This window comes from Furipterus horrens, unplaced genomic scaffold, assembly GCF_987537825.1.
Source record: "Furipterus horrens unplaced genomic scaffold, mFurHor1.1.pri manual_scaffold_4, whole genome shotgun sequence".
Lineage (NCBI taxonomy): Eukaryota > Metazoa > Chordata > Mammalia > Chiroptera > Furipteridae > Furipterus > Furipterus horrens.
In genome coordinates, this window is record NW_028327174.1 from 2,827,233 (window position 1) to 2,845,559 (window position 18,327).

General features: G+C 62.7%; 1 protein-coding gene across 1 annotated transcript in view; it reads left to right on the plus strand.

The window, feature by feature from the left end:
• The first annotated feature begins 426 nt into the window (after positions 1 to 426).
• The window catches only part of PHF21B (PHD finger protein 21B), a 63,015-nt gene continuing 45,114 nt past the window's right edge, over positions 427 to 18,327 (plus strand). The window contains exons 1-2 of the mRNA XM_090275314.1: positions 427 to 737; positions 1,599 to 1,664. Coding sequence (XP_090131440.1) covers positions 684 to 737; positions 1,599 to 1,664 — 120 coding nt within the window. The 5' untranslated portion in view covers positions 427 to 683. The remainder of the gene's footprint in view (positions 738 to 1,598; positions 1,665 to 18,327) is intronic.

Consider the following 18,327-nt stretch of genomic DNA (forward strand, 5'->3'; position numbering starts at 1 on the left):
ACGGGTACGAGGAGCACGGCGCCGCCGGAGCCGCACGCGGAGCGCCCCGCCGCAGCGGTCCCGGGCCGGGCCGGCGACTTTGCGCCCCGCCGCGGAGCCACTTTTGTTCTCCGCTCGGGGCGCCGGGCCGCGGCCGGGCGGCAGTGCGCACGCGCGGGCGGGGCGGGGCGGGGCGGGCGGCGGGCTCCGGCCCCGCCCCCCGCCGCCCCGGCCGGCTCCATCCGGGCACTGCCGAATGAGCGTCGGGCCGAGGCACAACTTCGCCGAGACCCAGCGAGATCCAGGCGCGCGCGCCGGAGGAAATATAGTCCCTGCCGGCGGGCGGCTCGCGCGGGCGGCGGTGGAGGCGGGGCGGGCGCGCGCCGGGCTGCGCGGGGCTGCGCGGGGCTCCCGGCGCCCCGGGGCCATGCGCCGGGCGGCGCCGGCAGCCCGGGGACCCGGCGCAACTTGCCGGGTATCCTGAGGAGTTGGGGTGGCCGCGGGATCTGTGCCGCGGCGCCCGGCCGCCTTTCTTCCCCCTCGCCGGCACCTCCCACCCTTTCGGTGGTGGGGGAGGGGGCTCGTGTACCCCCCTCCCGGGAGGCCCGGTCCCCCCCGTTCGCCCGCTCCCGCCCCGGCGGAGCCTCGCAACTTCTCCGGAGCTGGGGCCAAAGTGAGCGCAAAGTGCTGCCCAAGTTGCCGGGATGGAGCTGCAGAGCCGGCCCGAGGCGCTTGCCGTGGAACTCGCGCGCCACCAGGTAGGCGGTCGGGAGCCCTGGGCCGGGGTGGGGACTCCAGGGACCCTATCCCGGCGTCCTGGTCCTCGTCGCTGCGTCTACTAGCCTGGAGGTGCGTGGAGGGGGCTCCTCCTTGAGCCTGCCCCCAGGGTGCGGGGAGTAGGTACCTGCAGGACCCCGCTGGGCTGCTCCTCCACGCCCCCCTCGTGCAATCCTGCACAGCGGGGCGGGGGGAGCGTCGGGGGCCCGTGGGACCCGAGCTCGGCGTCCTGTCTTTCTCGACACGGGGTCTGCAGGACCGAGGGTGCCGGGTGGGGAGCCCCCGTGAGCCTGCCCCCGGCTCCGAGCGAGCGTGCGCGCCGACCCCCTGCGGCCCCACCCCCGTGCAGCCCTGCGCAGTTTGCAAAAGTAGTTTTGGCGATTGTTGCTCGGCGAGCGGCTGCGTGGCCGCCGGTGCCCGAGCGGTGTTGCGGCGTGCGTGCGCGTGTGTCGGGGAGATTAGGACGCGACTTGAATATTTATGAGCTTTTGCTCTACACGGACTCGCCGTGTTTACTTGGCTCTTTGTTCCTCCCCCCTCCCCCGGCACACACCCACACTCACCCCACACGCACCCCGGCCTGCAAACTTGCGCGGCTCGGGGCGCACCTCTGGGTGGCCTCGGCCCCCGCCTCGCCCCGCCCCGAGAGCTGCCCCGATGAGGCGGCAGCCACAGGTAAGCAGCCCCGCAAGGCACTGCCCGGTCGCCGCGCGTGCGGGACGAGGCCGGGGAACTTGGGGCGCGCTGCGGGCTGCAGGGCGCGGGGGTAAGGTCCGTGCGGCTCTGGGCGCGCCCGATCCCCAAGGCGGCCAGCCTGAGCCCACTCCTCCGTGTTTCCGCAGAACGGCGACCTCAAGAAGCAGCTCCACGAGAGGCAGCCGCGGATTGCCGCGCTTAGCGACAAACAAGTAAGCGAGCCGGAGCCTGCGCCCACCCCCGGCCTGGGTCGGGAGGAGGGGTCTCCTGGTACTTTGGCAGCACCCTAAAAAGTGCCGGCCGCGGCGCCGCGCGCTCAGACTCCCAAAGGAGTTCGTGTGCCATCCTCAAAGTTACCCGGCCCCCCCTTTTCTGGAAAGAAAGAGCCGGGTTCTCGGAGGCCGAGGGGGTAGAGCGCAGTGGCCGAAAGACAGAAGCTGCACTTAAAAGGCGGCGAGCAGCCCGGCGTCCATTTTGAGTTGGTGGACATGTTTTTGGAATGTGGGCATTTCTCGCGGCTCCGTGCCCCCATTTCAGGCTGGTGTGAGGGTAGGGGTGGAGGGGGCGGTCATTCGGACCTGGTCACCAAACTGCTAGGAAGCGGGTTCCGGGCTCCGTTGCAGATCTTATCTATAGAAGCGTTCCTCTGGGCGCCCCCTCCCTCACTCCAGCATCACTTTTTATTCTTGGAACCTGACGCCAGCTCCCTGGGAACAAAAGAAACGCGCCCCCGGGACCCCCTAGTTCTGCCCCAACTTTGCTCTGCGGGACTCAGGTGTAGATTGGGATCCAGAAGAAGCTCCTCACGGTGGGGGCCACGGCCGCCGACCCCCTCCTGACCACTCAGGGGCGAAAAGTTGTCCATTGTGACTTAGTTGCGCTGAGCTCAGCGTTCCGGGTTTCAGCACCACGAACAGATGCCGCCGCCGGCCGCGCGCCCCCGCCCCCTCCCTCTCAGCCCCGCGTGCCCCTCCCCCTCCGCTCTCCCCCTCCCCGCTCCCGCGCTCCCGCCCCTTCCCCGCCCTCCCGGAGCGGAGAACTTTGAGAGGCTCAGCCAATGGCGCTCCCGGGGCTCCGAGGCTGGCGGGGGCAGGGGCCCGGTGTCCCTGTGCCCCTCCCGCTGTCCCCTCCCCTCCCTCCACCCGCCGCGCCCCCTGGCCATCGATCCCGGTTCCTTTGGAATGCCTGCCGGCCGCCCTGGTCAGCACCAAACTTGGACAGCGCCCGCCCCGCCCCCGCCCCCTGCCGAAGCGACCGGATCAGATGCCCCCTTCCCGGAGGAATCTGAGCGGGTGGGGGTGGGGGTGGGGGTGGGGGGGCCCGGGAGACTTGGAGGAGATTGGCGGGGGTGGCGGCGAGGGAAAGGGAGAACTCAGGGGCTGGTGTTCATTTCGAGTCTTTAAAGTTAAAAAGTGGTGGGAGGGGGCGTGCGTTAGAGGAGGGGGCCCGGGTGGCGGAAAGAAAGATGGCTGTTCCCCGCCGCGGGTCGGGGGCGCCCGGCTGGACGGGAGGATTGGGACGAAAGCATTAACCCCTTTCTGCCGGGGCCACGGCCCCCTCCCCGGCTGCGCGCGCCCGTCCTGGAGTGGAAGCTTCCATTCCCGCTGGAGGGGGGCCCGGCTCGCGGCCCCGCGAAGTCGGGGAGTTCGCGGGGGGAGGGGACCCGGGCCCGGCATTACCATTTTGATTGCTTTGATGCCATTTTTGGAGGGGGAGGGGTTGGAAGACCCTTCTCCGCTGAGCACAAAGATGTTTAATCACTGCGTAGAATCAAATCAGATACTTTCTTTTAAAAACCGAAACCACCACCAAACCTGGCACCGTGTGATGGCCGAGGGTTACTAAACCCTTTTTCTCGCGGGGTGAAACGGCAAGTTGTTGACTCTTGTGCAGCAGTAGAAGATTTAGAAGAGCGAGCGAGAGCGAATCCAGTAATCCCGCAGCTTTTCTTGCAACAATGTCTCTTTATGTGGCTTCTCCACGGCAGTAGTTTTACTGTTCGGAGTGGCTTTTCTGAGCTGGCGTCTGATCATTTCTTCTGTGTTGTAGCAACTATTTCAAGGCTGTTTAAATTTTTATGATGATCGTAAATGAGTAGCTATTTATTATCTGTCATGCCGGAATTTAGATGCGGGTGCGAGAAACATCGGGAAATCCGGTGTGAAGGCTGCGGTTGCTGGAAGGAGCTGTCCGGCTCCAGCCTGCCTTTGCCTTTCAATTTGAATGGGGAAGAGTGCTCGTGAAGGAGTGTACCTCCATCTTTGTGTGTGGTGTGTGTGTGTGGTGTGTGTGTGTGTTTAAGAAGAAAGACAACAAAAACTTTTGCTCTCTGGCCTTTTAAAAATGTTTCTCTTATAAATGACTAAAAATAACATCTGGTAAGCAGCCAGGGTTTGCCTGGCCAACCGAACTTAGGTTGGTAACTGGAAGTGGGTTGTTTTCCCTTTTCCTTTGTGGCATTTTATGTAACAAGGGCTCATAAAGAGGGAGGGGAGGGGGCCGGGCCCGTGGCGCAGCATGCTAATAAAGCTGCCTCTTCCCCGAGCTCCCAGGCGAAACCTTCTGGAGGTCACAGAGGCAGTGAGTGGGGTAGACTTAAGCTTTACGGGTCTCTCTCTCCTTGGGAGCGTTTGGTGGCAATTGGCAGCTTGAGAGGGGGAAAGGTCGAGGCCTGCCTCTCGGAGGTCATTCTGGGCTGCATCCCGGCTCTGCTTGGTCACCCTGACCTGCCCAGGAGGAGCTGAAATGTGGGAGCGGGGGTGAAAAAGCCAGTATTTCGGAGTTTGTTTTTAACTCAACACCAATTTAAAGGCAGTGTTCATTTATAGATATGCTTGCGGAGACACACCAGCTGCGCCCGAGGAGAGACGTGTTTGTGTGCTGCTCCCGCCTGGAATGTGGGATGTGAAGGTTAAGTTTCAATTAAAAGTGCACACGTGGGTGATGAACTAGGTAGTGAATGAACGGGCGACCCCATTACCCACATCTGGTAGCCATGCAATAGCACCTGAGTAACATCTTGGTGCTTGGCCATCAGCTTCCCATTCATACCCTTGGGACTGGGGGTTTTCTGTTACTTCTAGAAACACGGACAAGTGTTGAAAGATGTGTATCAAGGATTCCTGGGGGCAGATAGGTTGGCTGTTGATCAGAAGTAGAGAGATACAAATTCCTTACACCTCCCCAGTGTTTCCCGGTCATTGCGGGACTGGCGGGCAAACAGGAAACCAGCTTCCATGGAACCCTGCAGTTTGAAAACACAGTTCCTATTTTTCCTTAAAAAAAAGAGGCGTGTGTGAGGCGTTGGTGAGAGCTGCGCTGTGGCCCCGCCGAGGGGGGCTGCGCCCAGCGGCTGAGTTGTGATGCCGGCGGAGCCAGGACCCCTCTTCTTTAACAAGATAGGGTGGGTGACGGCTCCATTAGTTGCTCCAGTGGCTTTACGCCATGAGTTTGCAGCACATGCAGAGAGGCAGTAACATTTTTATCTCAATTGTCAAGCAACAAGCAATTTACAAGACTGTGTAAACTACAGACCCTTCACAGGTATTGGAGGGTTTTTCTCCCTCTTCGGTGTCCTCAGCACATTGGGGTGCCACATGCCGTGGGCATCTCCAGACCTGAACTTCTTGCCAAGTTCAGCTTCACCGTAGAGGAGTTCACGCTGGTGTGGCAGAGAGAGAGAGAGACAAGGAGACCCTGGAGGTGAACTTGGGGCCTCGTGCTCTGCTCCGTCTGTCGATTTGATGGACTCTGGATTCCGAGGGGCAGTCCTCAGTGCAGCAATAAAAATCTGTCTTCTTGAGAGGTATTATGTATGTGGCACACACCCGGGCGCTGAATCATGTCTTCTGTGTGATTCACCGGCCCGCTGGACACCAGAGGGGGTCCTCCTTAGGAACGTCCGTCACGGGGAACTGCGGGGCCGACTCCCTCCGGAAGCTCCCCGGCAGGTGGCCACCCTGTGCTACCAGAAAGTTCCGCGTTCCAGGTCCTCTCCCCGAGTCTGCTCCCATCCAGGAGGCTTCTTTTTAATCTTTCTGACCAGGAGTTCGAGACCTCACCCTTCAGACAGCATTGTCACACGTTAAAGAGGAAACAGGGCCGTCCCCTGCGTCCCTCATCCCATCCTTGCGGGGATAGCGTGTGGCTGGGATGGCTGGGCCTGGGCCTGGCCTCACCCTCTGCCACCTGCGTGCCCTTGACCCCTTCCTGCCCTCGCACAGCCGAGGTGTCCTGGGCCCACACCTCCCCGGGAGCCCCGTCCCTGGAGCCCTTCCTCCCTGGGTCCTCCCCCCCGGCCCCTCCCACATGGTCTCTGAGCTGCAGGGCTGCGGCAGCCTCCGCCCTGTATTTGCTGAAAGAAAACAAAGCCCAGCTTCGTCGCAGGACAGCTCCCATATCACGGGCATGTGTTTGCCCTTCTAAAGAATACAATTAAGTGGTTTTGCAACCCCCACTGCCACAGATCTGAGAGCATTTTCAACTCAAACTCTTCACTCTCAGTCCCCTCTGCTCCACTTCCCCCCAGGCTACCACTCATTTACTTTCTGTCACCGCAGAATGGCCCGTTTGGAACTTTCCTGTGAATGGAATCACGTGATATGTGGTCTTCATGGGACTGGCTTCTTTCCCTGAGCCTGGTGCGGCGAGGTGCGTCAGGTTGGCACATGTGTCGGTGCCTTGCTCCTCCCCCCGTGTCTGGCTGCCACTCTGCTGTCTGATGCACCACGTCTGTCTGTCTGTCCCTTCACCAGCTGAGGGACACGTGCTTGTCGCCACCTTTGACCCCTGCTGCTACGTTCTGCACCAGAGTGTCTTCAGCCCCGGTCACCATCAAGGCACTTGCTTGCTCTTGGGAGGAAACCTGAGGGCCCAGGAGGAGCCTGTAGGGACGGCCCTGCCCACCTGCCCACGGGCCGCTGCTGGGCACCGTCCCCTTCCCTCTGCCCAGCAGCGCGGCTTTGTAGCCGCTCCGCCGCCACCTTGAGCGTATTCCTGCCTCTGGAGAGGGCTTGCCAGGCCGGAGCTGGCCTTCTGTGTCTGCCGTGCTGGGCTGTGTCTGCTCCCCGCAGCCACACCCCGTGTTCCCAGCAGGGCTCGCTAGGGACGGGGTGCTTGCTTCCTGAAGCGGTGGACAACTCTGAAAAGGGGGCGTGAGGATGGGCAGTGACGTACTTAGCGGTCCTAGCGGAGTCCCTAGCCTGTAGTAGGCGCGCGGCCAACGGCAGGTTTCAGATCACACGTGTGGAGCGAGGGGACTCAGAGGGGGAGACCAACGGCCCTGTCCTTGGACCCCTCAGCGAGGAGTGCGGTGCAGGTAGCCGCGCTTCAAGGACACGCCAGGAGGGTTCTGTGAGAGTCTCGTGGGACGGTTTCTGTGTCCTCTCTGGCCGGGGCGTTGAGGGAGGCTGCCTGGAGGCGGTGGGGAGAGGGGTCCTCCAGGAAACACGGGGTGTGGACAGGTGGGGCCGGACCCGGAGGCCGAGCCCGCAAGGGACCCAGAGCAGGAAGGCCTCGGACGCCGGGCGGGGTCCTGGGTGGCGCCAGCACGGGCAGGAGCGGTGCTGAGGCCCAGCCCCAGCCGGACGAGCTCCACAGATGTTTGTCCCCTGCACGGGAGCCCTTGCAGGGATGGCAGGGCCCAGGCGTGACATCGGGGAGGAGCCTGGAGGCTGCTGGATCCATAGCTCTGGGCGAGCTCTACACCAGAGGCTGTGAGGACCGAGAGGCCACATGGCGAACCCCCTCCTGCCGTCACCAGAGCCTCTGAGAGCTGAGGCGTCAGCGCTGGCACTTTGGAGGCCTCCAGGGGGTGACTGGGCGTCTGCCTCGCTGGTTTAAGGAGAAACGCGTGTGGGTCTGTGTACGTACACTCCTGTTGGCGTGTGTTGGTTGGGTCTTCTTGATTCACTGTATTTTGACTTTATGTAAAGTACCTAATAAGTGTGCTGATATATACCAGTAAATGAAGCACATCTGAAGTCTGTGATATATATTCACTCAGTAGTTTGTCTGGGGTGATGTTACTAAAGTGAGAAGGAGTGTAACGATCATTCTGCTAAAGCAAAATCTTACTGAGGATGGTGGTGACCAACGTTTTTGCCATTATTTCTGAAACGTTTAGGAGGTAAAGAGGAAATCTACTTTTAAAAAAGATTTTATTATAAAAGAAATACGTGCTTGTTGGGGAAAGAATTCACAGTCCAGGCTTGAAAGTCGTAAGACGCGAGGGCCCCTTCCCGGCTCTCAGGGGCGTCCGCAGGCCGCCCGTGCGCACAGACGCCGCTAAGCCCGGGAGCAGGCTGGTGCTGCCCGCGCTGAGCGTGCGGGTCCTAAACCAGCTCTGTGCCCTTAGCGCTGGATGGCGGACGTCTGGCGGGAACGACGAGCCAGTTCCACAAACGTTTAGCACACGCCCGCCCGGCGTTGGGGTATGGAGGTGACGGTGGTGTGCTGTTTGTAAGAGTGACATCTCCCTCCGTGAGGCTTCGCAGTGACCGAGCGCTTTCACGGGGTCTCTGCTTGCAAAGATGGCCATGTAGAGGTAGAGAGGCTGGCTGCCACGGTCCCCACCCCGTGGGGCCTGGAAGCTCACTGTGCGAGGCAGCCCACCTCCAGACCCGCCTGGCGGCAGTGAGAATCCCCTGGGACAGCGTGTGTGGGACCTGCCCGAGGAGGTGGCACTGCGCCTGTAGGGAAGCATGGCGACGAGCTGCACACGCGTTGCCTTGGCTCCCTGCGGCCCCCACACGCTTCAGCGGGTCCGTCCCATCATCACCCCCCTGATGCACGTCATCTTATTTACTTGTCAGGCTCGGCAGGTCAGAGAAGGGGACTTCCCAAGGTCAGACAGCTGGCGGGGGGCGCGGGGGCAGGGGCGGGAGGGAGCCCCTGGTACTGGCCTCCGCCTCGTCTCCCTCCGGCCCCTGCACTGTGAGGCGAGTAAGACATGACGTCACCCTGAAGTCACACCCCCGGGGCTGCCCTCCCAGCTCCCTGGGTCCCACTAAGGACCCCCAGGCAAGTCATTTTGCCTCCTGGAGCTCGGGTTTCCATCCATAAAGCAGGTGGGCTAATAGGACCTACGTGCCCGCGCTGTTCAAGGGGACCAGGTAATGGGGTGGAGGGAACCGTGGCGGCTGCGTCTGTGACTACGGAGGCGCCGGGGCCTCTGCCCGTGGCACATCCCTCCTGTCTCTCCTTGCTCCTGGGCGAGGTACCCGGACGGTGGCTGTGCCGCCCTCCTCCCGTCAGTCCCAGGAGTTCGCTCGGATGTTGTAGCCTCTTCAGACACCTGCTGCAGGAGCTGTACGTTTGCTTTCAGTGCCTGGGACTTCCTGCAACGGGACGCGTTGGAGCGTAACTCGGGAACCCACGAGGCTCATTGGAGCTGGTGGCTTTGCTGGTTTCCAGGGGTTCAGGAAGCGTGTCCTCCCGTGCCGTCGTTCAGGGGCCGGGCGCTGGGCTCGATGCTGTTCGTCCCGGGAGTGGAGCCGCCGCCTGGTGTGCGGGCTGCAGCCCCGGTCCCAGGAAGCCCCATCGGTCACTCTTCAGTGGGGGGTCTCCTGCCGAGGAGCAGCGTCTTGCCACACGCTGGTCCACTGGGGGCTGAGGGGGAGGCCCTTTTGGGGGGTCTGTAGGCTCAACCTCCAACTTTGGGGGAGAGGCGGGTCTCTGAGGGAGAGTGCAGTGTGGCCACACCGTGCGTCAGTCGCTGCTGTTTCACATGTACAGGGTTTCAGGGACCAGGGCCCTGGGTCTGATTTCCCTTCTAGAGGAGTGCCGGCAAGAAGGCTCTTAGAAGTGGGAACCCCAGTGCCCCGCCGGTCGGGTGGTGGCGTGTGGGCACATGGCGGGGCCGGGAACGGGCACGGGAGAGGCGCTGGGAGTGTTCGGTGAGATGGTGCCCTGAGCTCTGTGTCCGCAGCCCGTCCTCAGCAGGTGGGACTTGGACATTGCCTGTCCCGCCATCAGCTTTCTGGTCGGACGCCACCCCTGAGCCGGGCCCCTCCGACCGGCTCACCCACCCGACACGCAGGGGCCAGGAAGGCCTGTTCCTCATCTCCGCTCTCCCCAGGGGTGGGCTGAGCCCGGCGGCCGCGTGGCTGCGGACAGCGCCGGGCTGGGAGTGAGGCGTGCCATCCCACCTGTGGCTCCCCGGGTGTGAGTCCCCCGCCGGACTGTGGGGGGGGTGACAGAGCGTCCTGCTCGGCTCTGAAAGGTCTGCTGTGTCTGGTTGCTCCAGGGCACAGTCAGAGAAGAGTAGGTGCAGTCAGGGCGTCGGAGGCGGCGACCACGGTCACGGGTGGAAAGTTCACGCTGAGGGCAAAGGTCCCAGAACTCTGCAGGGGGCCTGGGTCTGCAGCCAGTCCCTGCCTCTCCCCAGGGGCTGCCCACTAACTGGCACGGGGTGGGGGGGGTCTCTGCAATGTAGGGGCTGAGCCAGCAGTGGGCGGAGGATTGGATGGACCCCCCCAAAAGCAAATTCATGGGGGCTAGACTGCCCTCCTCCTCCTGAGGCCCGTCTGGCATGGCTGCCTCTTCTGTTGTTATTACTGCTGTTGTTATTTTATACTTGCAGGGGGTGACATCTCGTTTTGAAAGGTCTCCGTTCTCCAAAGGAGCTAACATGCTTCATTAAGATATTTTCTTACTGGCAGTTACTTATTGTTCCGTTGTAGCCGTTTCCAGGGCGCGGCGAGAACGGCTGACGCAGCTTCCTTCTGGTCACAGCCGCCGCCGCCGATGGCGGCCCGTGGGCTCCTGGAGGCGGGCGGCCCATTTGCTCTCAGATGGGCCGCACTGTGTTTTTTGCTTGGCACCCGGGGTGGTCTGGTTAAAACACAGCAGAAGGGAGTATGTTCATGAGGGAGGTGTGTGTGTTCATTTCTTGTCCAGATTTGAGTGGAACCCTCAGCCCCCCATCTCACGGCGGGAGAGTGCTGCTTCCCAGGCTGCGGCCCGCAGGTGCTGGGCGTGAGTCCCGACAGGCAGCGGGGCGGCCAGGCTGCAGGTAGCTGTTGTCAGTGTTACTCTGTTGCCAATGATCCGCGCTGCAGAATGCTGGCTGGGCCCCGAGACGTTATTGCTGCAGAGGAGCAGACAGGCGCCTGTGGCTTTTCGCTGGGACAGGACCTCTGGGTCGCTTTTTGTCTGTGCACTGGTGCGTCCACAGCCAGGACTAGGCCCTGAGCCTGGACTTGGTGGGCCCGAGGGCGTCTGTCCCCCAGACTTGGCCGGATGACCTGAAGCCCAGGATGTGAAAGGCAGGGGTCTTTGCAGGGTGTGTCTGCCAGACCCCCGTCTCACAGGTGGTACATTATGTCCCTGAGTGGGGATGGGGACAGCACCCAGGAAACCCGGGAGCCCTGGGGACTCTGATCTTCCGGCCACACGGCACAGCCACTCAAGACGCCTGTTGTATTTGTTTAGGTAGTTAAATTCTGTTTATTCACAAGAGTTTTCTTTCAGGAGCTATGTGCCCAAGCGGGTGTCTTCAGCATGGGATGTGCTGACGTCTTATAGAAGCTGTCCTCATGTGACACCAGGGCCACCAAGAAAGGACCCTGGGGCCCTGGCCGGTGTGGCTCAGTTGGTTGGAGCTTCATCCTGTAACCAAAAGGTTGCAGATTCAATTCCTGGTCAGAGCCCCTACCTGGGTTACGGGTCTGATCCCTGATCCCCAGGCTGGGCGTGTACGGGAGGCAAGCCCTGGATGTCTCTCTCTCTCCCTTCCTCTTTCTCTTTGTCTCCCTCTCAAAGCCGTGAAAAATATTTAAAACAAAAAGGCCCCTGGGGCAGCACCTTGTGTCTAGGAGCAGCAGTGAGGCCTTGGGAGCGGCCGGCTTCCTGTGAGCACGAGGCGGGCACAGACAGCTTTGGAGGCTCCTTCCGGAGCGGTCCTTCCTGGGGAACTTCCTGTGTCGGACAGACCGCAGACGTCTCCACGCGGGTCAGCGTCACAGAGATGCCGCAGGGAGAGCAGGGCTGTTTGTCACCAGGTCCCCACACGAGGCCCTGCCCTCAGTGTGTACACACAGGGTCGGGGAGTCATCTCCAAAACAGAAAAGGTGCTGACAGATGGGGATGGGGGGTCGTCTGCGGGGAAAATAATGACTGCCTCCTAATCTCCAGAGTGCAGGCAGCAGAAAGTTACTTCCAGTGGCCGGCGGGGGTCTGTGGGGGCCCCCCCTGGGGAGTGCCAGCAGGTTGTCCACCAGCGATGCTGTAATCTATTGGGGACAGGCTTCCTGCCCCAGCACAGAGAGCAGGCCAGGGATGGGGCGGGGGCGGGGGGGAGGCGGAGGGGGCTGTGCTCCTCTTCGGTGTCACTCAGGCGGAAAGCCAATCTGCACATGTAAATGAACTTCAAAATGCAATTAAAATATATACATATTGGAGCCTGTGATCCAGAATTTAATGTGAGTGCAGGTTGCAGAGTGACAGGCAACCGTCCCTACCATCAGCGACACCGACGCTGCTCCGTGGTTAATGCGTCTCGGCGGTAATAAGCGTGGCAGATAAGCGCCAGCATCACTCCTCCCCGTGCCCTTCCGCGGCCCCGCCGGCGCCCTCTCCCGGCTGCCCCTGCCGAGGGGACCGAGCTCAAGAAGGCCCCTCCCAGGGCTCGCCCCGTTTGACGGGAGAGATGGCGAGAGAGAGCTAGCGGCGCCGCTGCGGACGGAGCGCGGAGGGCTGGGCGCTGGGGACCGGCACGGTGTGGGGGTGCTGCAAGGCCCTGGGGCGGGGGCCCCGGATGCTCGGCGTAGGGGACTGGGTGGCACAGCTCCCTGTGTGTCTCCGGCGTGTGCCCGCTGGCCTTGTCCAGGAGAGGGCGCCGCAGTCCCCGCTCGCCGCCCAGCGCGTGCCCACTCTGTGGCTTCACGGTGCTGGGCGCGGGACGCAGTCAGGGTCTCGGAGCGGTGAGACAGGTGGTAGGCAAGAAACATGAGACGCGAGGACAGGGTTGGGTGGAAGGTGACAGGTACCGCGACAAGAAGTCGAGCACGGGTGTTGGGCAGGTGGCCGAGGGGGGCACTGCCGAGGAGGCTGCACCGGGGCGAAGGCCTGCAGGGGCCGGGGGAGCGAGCCTCATGGGCCCGGCAGGAAGGGCGTCCTAGGCGGAGGGAACAGCCTGCGCGAGGGCCCTGGGGTGGGCCCTGTCGTTTCCCGTGTGGCCGGGAGAGGGCGAGGGAGGAGGTCAGAGAGCCGAGGGTGGGAGGGACAGACTCTGACCTGCAGCTGGAAGTCACCAGAGGGCTGGCTCCAGCCCCAAGTCTGGGGGGAGGCCCCGAGGGCGAGAGCCGTCCCGGGTGGAAGTGACAGTTCTGAGACCGTGGCCTGTGACGTGTGTCTGAGGCAGCACCAGCGTCGCCGGCTGGACGGGAGACCCGCTGTCAGTCCCCGAGCTGCGATTCTGTGGTTCAGAAACTCAGGGTCTCTGAGGGTTCTGTCCCGCCCGATGCAGAACCTCCAGCTCCGAGGGCGCCGGGGGCCGGGGCCGGTCCAGGGCGGTGGGGCCCCACCCCTGCTGACACGTGGGCGGCGCTCCAAGAGAAGCCAGAAACTGCGCGTGGGTGGCAGCTCCTGTGGCTTCGATGTGGGCAGCGCACGAAAGCCTTTTCTAAGCGCTGCTGGCGAGGGAGCACGTCCGCGGTCCGCCCCAGTGCCCCCCTTGGGGGGGCCCTCCCCATCACCTGGGCCCCCTCTCCACTCGGGCTCCGCCGTCCTGGGCTGACCTGGAGCACTTCCTGCCGCCTCCCCCTCCGTGTCCCCCATTCGCCCCCCTCACCTGCCGCCGACCTGCAGACTGAGCACCAGACGCACCGCCACGGGGCGAGTGGGAGCCCGCGGGCTCGGGTCCCACAGCCTCCAGTTCTGCGGTGACGAGGGGGTCTGACGGGGAGCCCGGGAGTCAGGACAGCGGTGCTCCTGGGGCTTGCGTGGCTGGAGGGCTGGCGGTCCCGCAGGGGCGTCCATCCCTTTCTCGTTGAGATGAGTAAGTGGGGCTCAAATTATTTCTGCAAATAAAGCAGCCCCCCGCCCTCCCCCACGCCTGCAGAGCCCGGGCCTCGGTGAAGTTATTTTATTAACGGGTTCTGCTGAGTGGGCTTGAACGGGGGCCACGCTTTCATATCGCGGATCTAATTATAAACGCGAGGGACGGGCCCAAGTAAGCAGGCTTTAAAGGGAGAAGAGGCTGGCGGCGCGGCGTAAAGTGTCCTTTAATGAACTTCTTGGCACTTGTATCTTAGCAACACGTTTTATTACATCCTGGTGCAGCTGGACTCCTGCGCAGTAATTTATACCCCGGACCCCCCCCCACTCCGGCGGGAGGGGGCGGTCGCCGCCTTCCCGAGGCTCTGAGGCTCCGTCTGCGTCTCCTCCTCTTTGTTTAGTTGCTGGAAAAGGTAAACACCGCGCCGGGTGGAGCAGGGACCGTGCAGGCGGGCAGCCACCGGCTCTGACGGGACCGTGGCCGGGCCTGGGGGTGGGCGGCCTTCCTGCAGCTTTGACGCTGGCGCCGCTGGCCACCCTGCCCCTGTGCGGATTCTGTCCCCAGCGCTCCCTGGCTTTGGGTATTTTTATCTGGACTCCTTTCCTGCAGTGACACTAATTTGGATTCGGCGGAAGTAGGGACGTTGCAAATCTTTCATCGTAGTCAGCAGCTTGTAAGTGGATGGGGGAATGTTCCAGATGAAGTGGGCATGGCAGGGGCAGCCCAGGAGAGGAAGTAGGGGCCCCGGGCCCCGCAGGCCTGCAGCCCAGCTCCTGCCCGCGGGGCACAGGGACCTCGCCAGCTGCTCCCCTTCTCTGAGCTTTAACTTGCTCGTCTGCTGCGTGAGTTTCCCGCCCGCCGTAACAGATTACCACTAGCTGGGGGGCTTCGAGTGGTGGAAATTTATCCCCTCATACTTCTGCAGGCTGGAAGTCCAAATCGGGCATCAGCAGGGCCGAGTTCCCCCCAGAGTCTCTCGGGGAGGGGCCTCCCTGCCTCTTCCAGCCCCGGGGGCACCAGGGCTCCTTGGCTTGTGGGCACATCATCCAGTTGGCCTCTCCTCTGCGTCTGTCTCTTATCAGGACCCCAGTCATCGGATTAAGGCTCCACACTAATCCAGTATGACCTCAATTTAATTCTAGCTGCAAAGACCCAATTTCCAAATAAGGTCGCATTCTGAGGTGTTGGGTGGACATGGATTTCGGGGGGACACAATTCAGCCCACTCCGCCTGCCAGTTGAAGCCAGTCAGTCACACCTACTTCGGACTACGGTTGGGGGCCGGGTAGGTGGCGGGTGCTTGGCGCTCACTCGGTGCCAGGCGCTGTAAGCCCTGCGAGCGGGTGCCGTCCCACGCCTCCGGGCAGCCAGGAGCCGAGACGGAGCGACCTCGGATCCCGTTGCCTGGTTCCCGTCCTGGATTCAGGGCCACCCCAGAAAACCCGGGGCGCCCATCGGTGGCTTCGCCCTCATTTGTTCTCTCTCCGCGTAAGGAAAGGGGGCTTTCAGCGCAATAAGTGGTCGGTAGCGGTGGGTACCTGTCGGATGGCGCCCTCCGGGGAGGACGGGAGCCCCTGGGCGGGCCGGAGGCCGGTCTCCCGCCCCCATCTCCCAGGAGTGCTCCACTGGGCACAAGTCACTTATCCCCACGGGCCTCAGTTTTCCTGTCTGTAAAGTGGCTGCAAGGAGGGACCCTGCCTCCGAGGCCCACCGGGGAGGCATGTTCGTAACCTGCAGAGTCTCGTGTGTGTGTGTGTGTGTGTGTGTGTGTGTGCGCGCGTGTGCGCGTGCTGGGGGCTGGGGTCCGTGTTTAAGCCTTGGGAGTCAGATCCTCTCTGGGCTGCGGTTGAGCCCTCGTGGGTGGGAGCACTCACCTGTGACACAGGGGACACTTTGCCCCCCTTCACTTTTTTCCATAACTGAGTTCCGCTCCCTTCCCTAATTTACAGAGCAGAAAACCGAGGCTCAGTGGGGTTCACTTACTCTTTTAGGAGCTGAACTGTGACCTCGCTTAGTGTGTCCTAAGACCCTGCACTGTCAGCCTAGATGGACCCCAACGTGTTGCCAGCCTCCTGCCAGGGGGCTCCACACATGTATGTGGCCTTTGGGGTTCCCCTAGGTCTTCCGTGCCTCAGGGCCTGGTGGGTGGGGTGGGGGATACCCCTGCTGGCCCGAGTGTGAGGAGGCGGGATCTCCACCATGTCCACAGGGCCCTGTGGGGTGAGGCTTGGGTCTCGGGTCAGTTTGTGCCTCTGTGAGATGGGGACAAGCCTTTTGTGTCTGCGCGGTGTAGGGTAACCTCAGATGAGCAGAAAAAGCCCCGGAGAACTGGCCTGCGGGGGTTCCCGACCCTCAGTGAACCGCTCATGACTGTCGTGCCCAAGCCCGGAATGACACCTGGCTGCAGTGCTCTGGACAGGTAGCTGAGCCTGTCCCTGTCTGTCACAGGCGGGGCCCTGGGGACAGCCTGGACAGGTGGGCAAGCGACGCTTTCACTCCCAGCTCAGGAGGAGGGCCTTGCTCACTGTTGAAGGCGGAATCATGTCCACTGTATGGACAGACCACGTTGTGTCTGTCCACCACCTGCCAGGGGACACCTGAGCTGCTGCCACCTTTTGGCTCTTGAGCGTCAGGCTACTGGGAACATCGGGTTCTCGTGCAGAGGTCTGCTGGGGTCCCTGCTTTCAGTCAGTTGGGGTCCACACCCAGTTGCTGGACTGGACTTTTGCTCTTCATCCCAGACAAACTCGTGGTGGAGAGAAGCCTGCAGGGCTGCCTGGGGTCCTGTGGGGGGGATGGTCCAGGGACGGCCTCCTTCTGCCGGATCTCACCCTCTTCCAGGGACCTCGGGGTGCCTCTCGCCAGCTCGGGCCCCTGGGGACATGGCATGGGTGGACAGGGACCCCCACAGGCCCCCAGGAAGCCTGCTGGCCACCCCAGTGTGTGCGTTAGGAAGGGGTAGGCATGTGTTCTCATTTCTCCCTCCCAAGGTCTGCGTGGACATTAAACACGTGACCATTAAACACACAGCCTGGTTGTGGTGGTTTGTCCAGACGTGATTTCTTTTCCTTTTCCCTCTTCTGATGATTAGTCCACGCAACTGTGGGCCCGGTTCCCCAGAGTCTTCTCCTGAACAGCAGCGGACACGTGGACCACAGCGTGTTGGTGTAGCTGGCACCGGCACGTTCACGAGCTCGTCGGGATGTCACGTGGGTGCAGACTCCGTGGCTGAGGGCATGCGGGGCCGGTCCGAGGCACCTGTGAGGGAAGCTCGGGGTGGGGGTGCCCAGCGGGGTTGGCCGCAGCTTCCCGGAACCTTCGTTCGCCCCTCCCATGCCGGGGCCACCTGTCACTGGCACCTCGAGTTGGGGGTTCAGGAATGTCATTGTCGGAAGGTTCCCCAAAGTCCGCGAGTGGCGTGGCTCTCCGGCTGCGTCCCTGAGCCAAGCCGGCGTGCCTGCTCGAGGCCTGCCGCCGCCAGCCTCACCGCGGCGGTCCCTCCCGCGGGCGCAGAAATGTGGGGCGGCAGCTGCAGGCCTTCCGCAATCAAACTTCTTCTTCTGGCACTTTTATTTCTGAAACTTTTTGTGTTGGACCCTGGCAGACGACCCAGCGACGTGAGGAGCAGACAGAAATTTATGGTTCGTGGTGATTCTCTGGAAGACTCGGGGGGACCTGCGCTGGCGACCCTGTCTCCTGTGGAGGGCGTGTCTGCGTGCAAACACACGTGGCCACGTGCTCTGCAGGGAAGCTTTTCCTTGATGGAACGAAACATGTCGGCCGGGCGCGGTGTTCCGCCAAGATGTCACGTCTAGGCTCCGCTTCCCAAAGAGGTTTGACGGATGCCGGTCAGGTGCTCCAGGAATTCCCTCCTCGCTCTTCTCTGGCGGGGCGCTCACTGCCTCCAAAGCACGTTCATTCCCGGTCTGGTCAGCTGGTCTTCGGAGGGCCGCTGGTTCACATCCTTTCATTCACCCACCCACCCACGGGGGAGACTTGTCACGGTCCTTGCAGTGTGTGTGTGTGGGGGGGGGCACCCCACAGAACGAAGACCTGTGAGCTCCGTGTCTGTCCTCAGGCGCGCCCCGTCACCGCGGAGAGCAGTGTCGTAGCAGCCTGGGAGCAGGGCGTGATGAGCAGAGGCGGTGGGAGCCAGGGCGTGGGGAGATTTCCCCCTCTGAACCCTGGCCCCGAGCAACTTGACGCTCCAGCCTCTCCCAGCTCCCAGCGCCCTGGCCCGGCCCTCGTCACTGTGTGGCAGGGAGCGCGGTGCTGGCCATCCCCCTGCTGCCCTCTACTCCCCTCTGGGGTGCAGGCCGTGGGGGCGCTTGCCTGGTAGCGCTGGAAGCGTAAGGGAGACGGTGTCGGCCCGGCACAGCACGGGGGGCCCCCGCGGGGCTCAGGAGAAGCGGTTCCCGTCCTGTGGCTCCGGCCGGGCACTGTCTTCTGATGCCGAGCTTCCGAAACCTCCACCCCGGCGTCCCCGGCGTCCCCGGCGTCCCCTGGCCTCTGCTCTGGTCTCCTCCCGCAGCTCGCCACCGTCACCTGGCCCATTCCACCTCCTAAACACTTCTCCCCTTTTCCGGCCTCTGTGGCTCTCGTCCACCTGTCGGCTGCCCAGCTGCCGCTTTGCCCCCAGCGTCCGTCGCTCCGCTGCACTGTCAGCGAGGTGGTTTTTCTGAGGTTTCGCCCTACGTCCCTTCTGTGTGCTTAAGGACGACCTCCCACGCCCCAGTGCCCCCAGCCATAGCTGCGAACGGTCTCCTGACCTCCGGCCCAGGCCTGCGTCACCCAGGGGCTGCTGCGCTTGAAGCTGGGCGGGGGCTGGGCCCCCACCAAACACCCTGCCCTCAGCCCTGCACCGCAGGGCCACCGGCC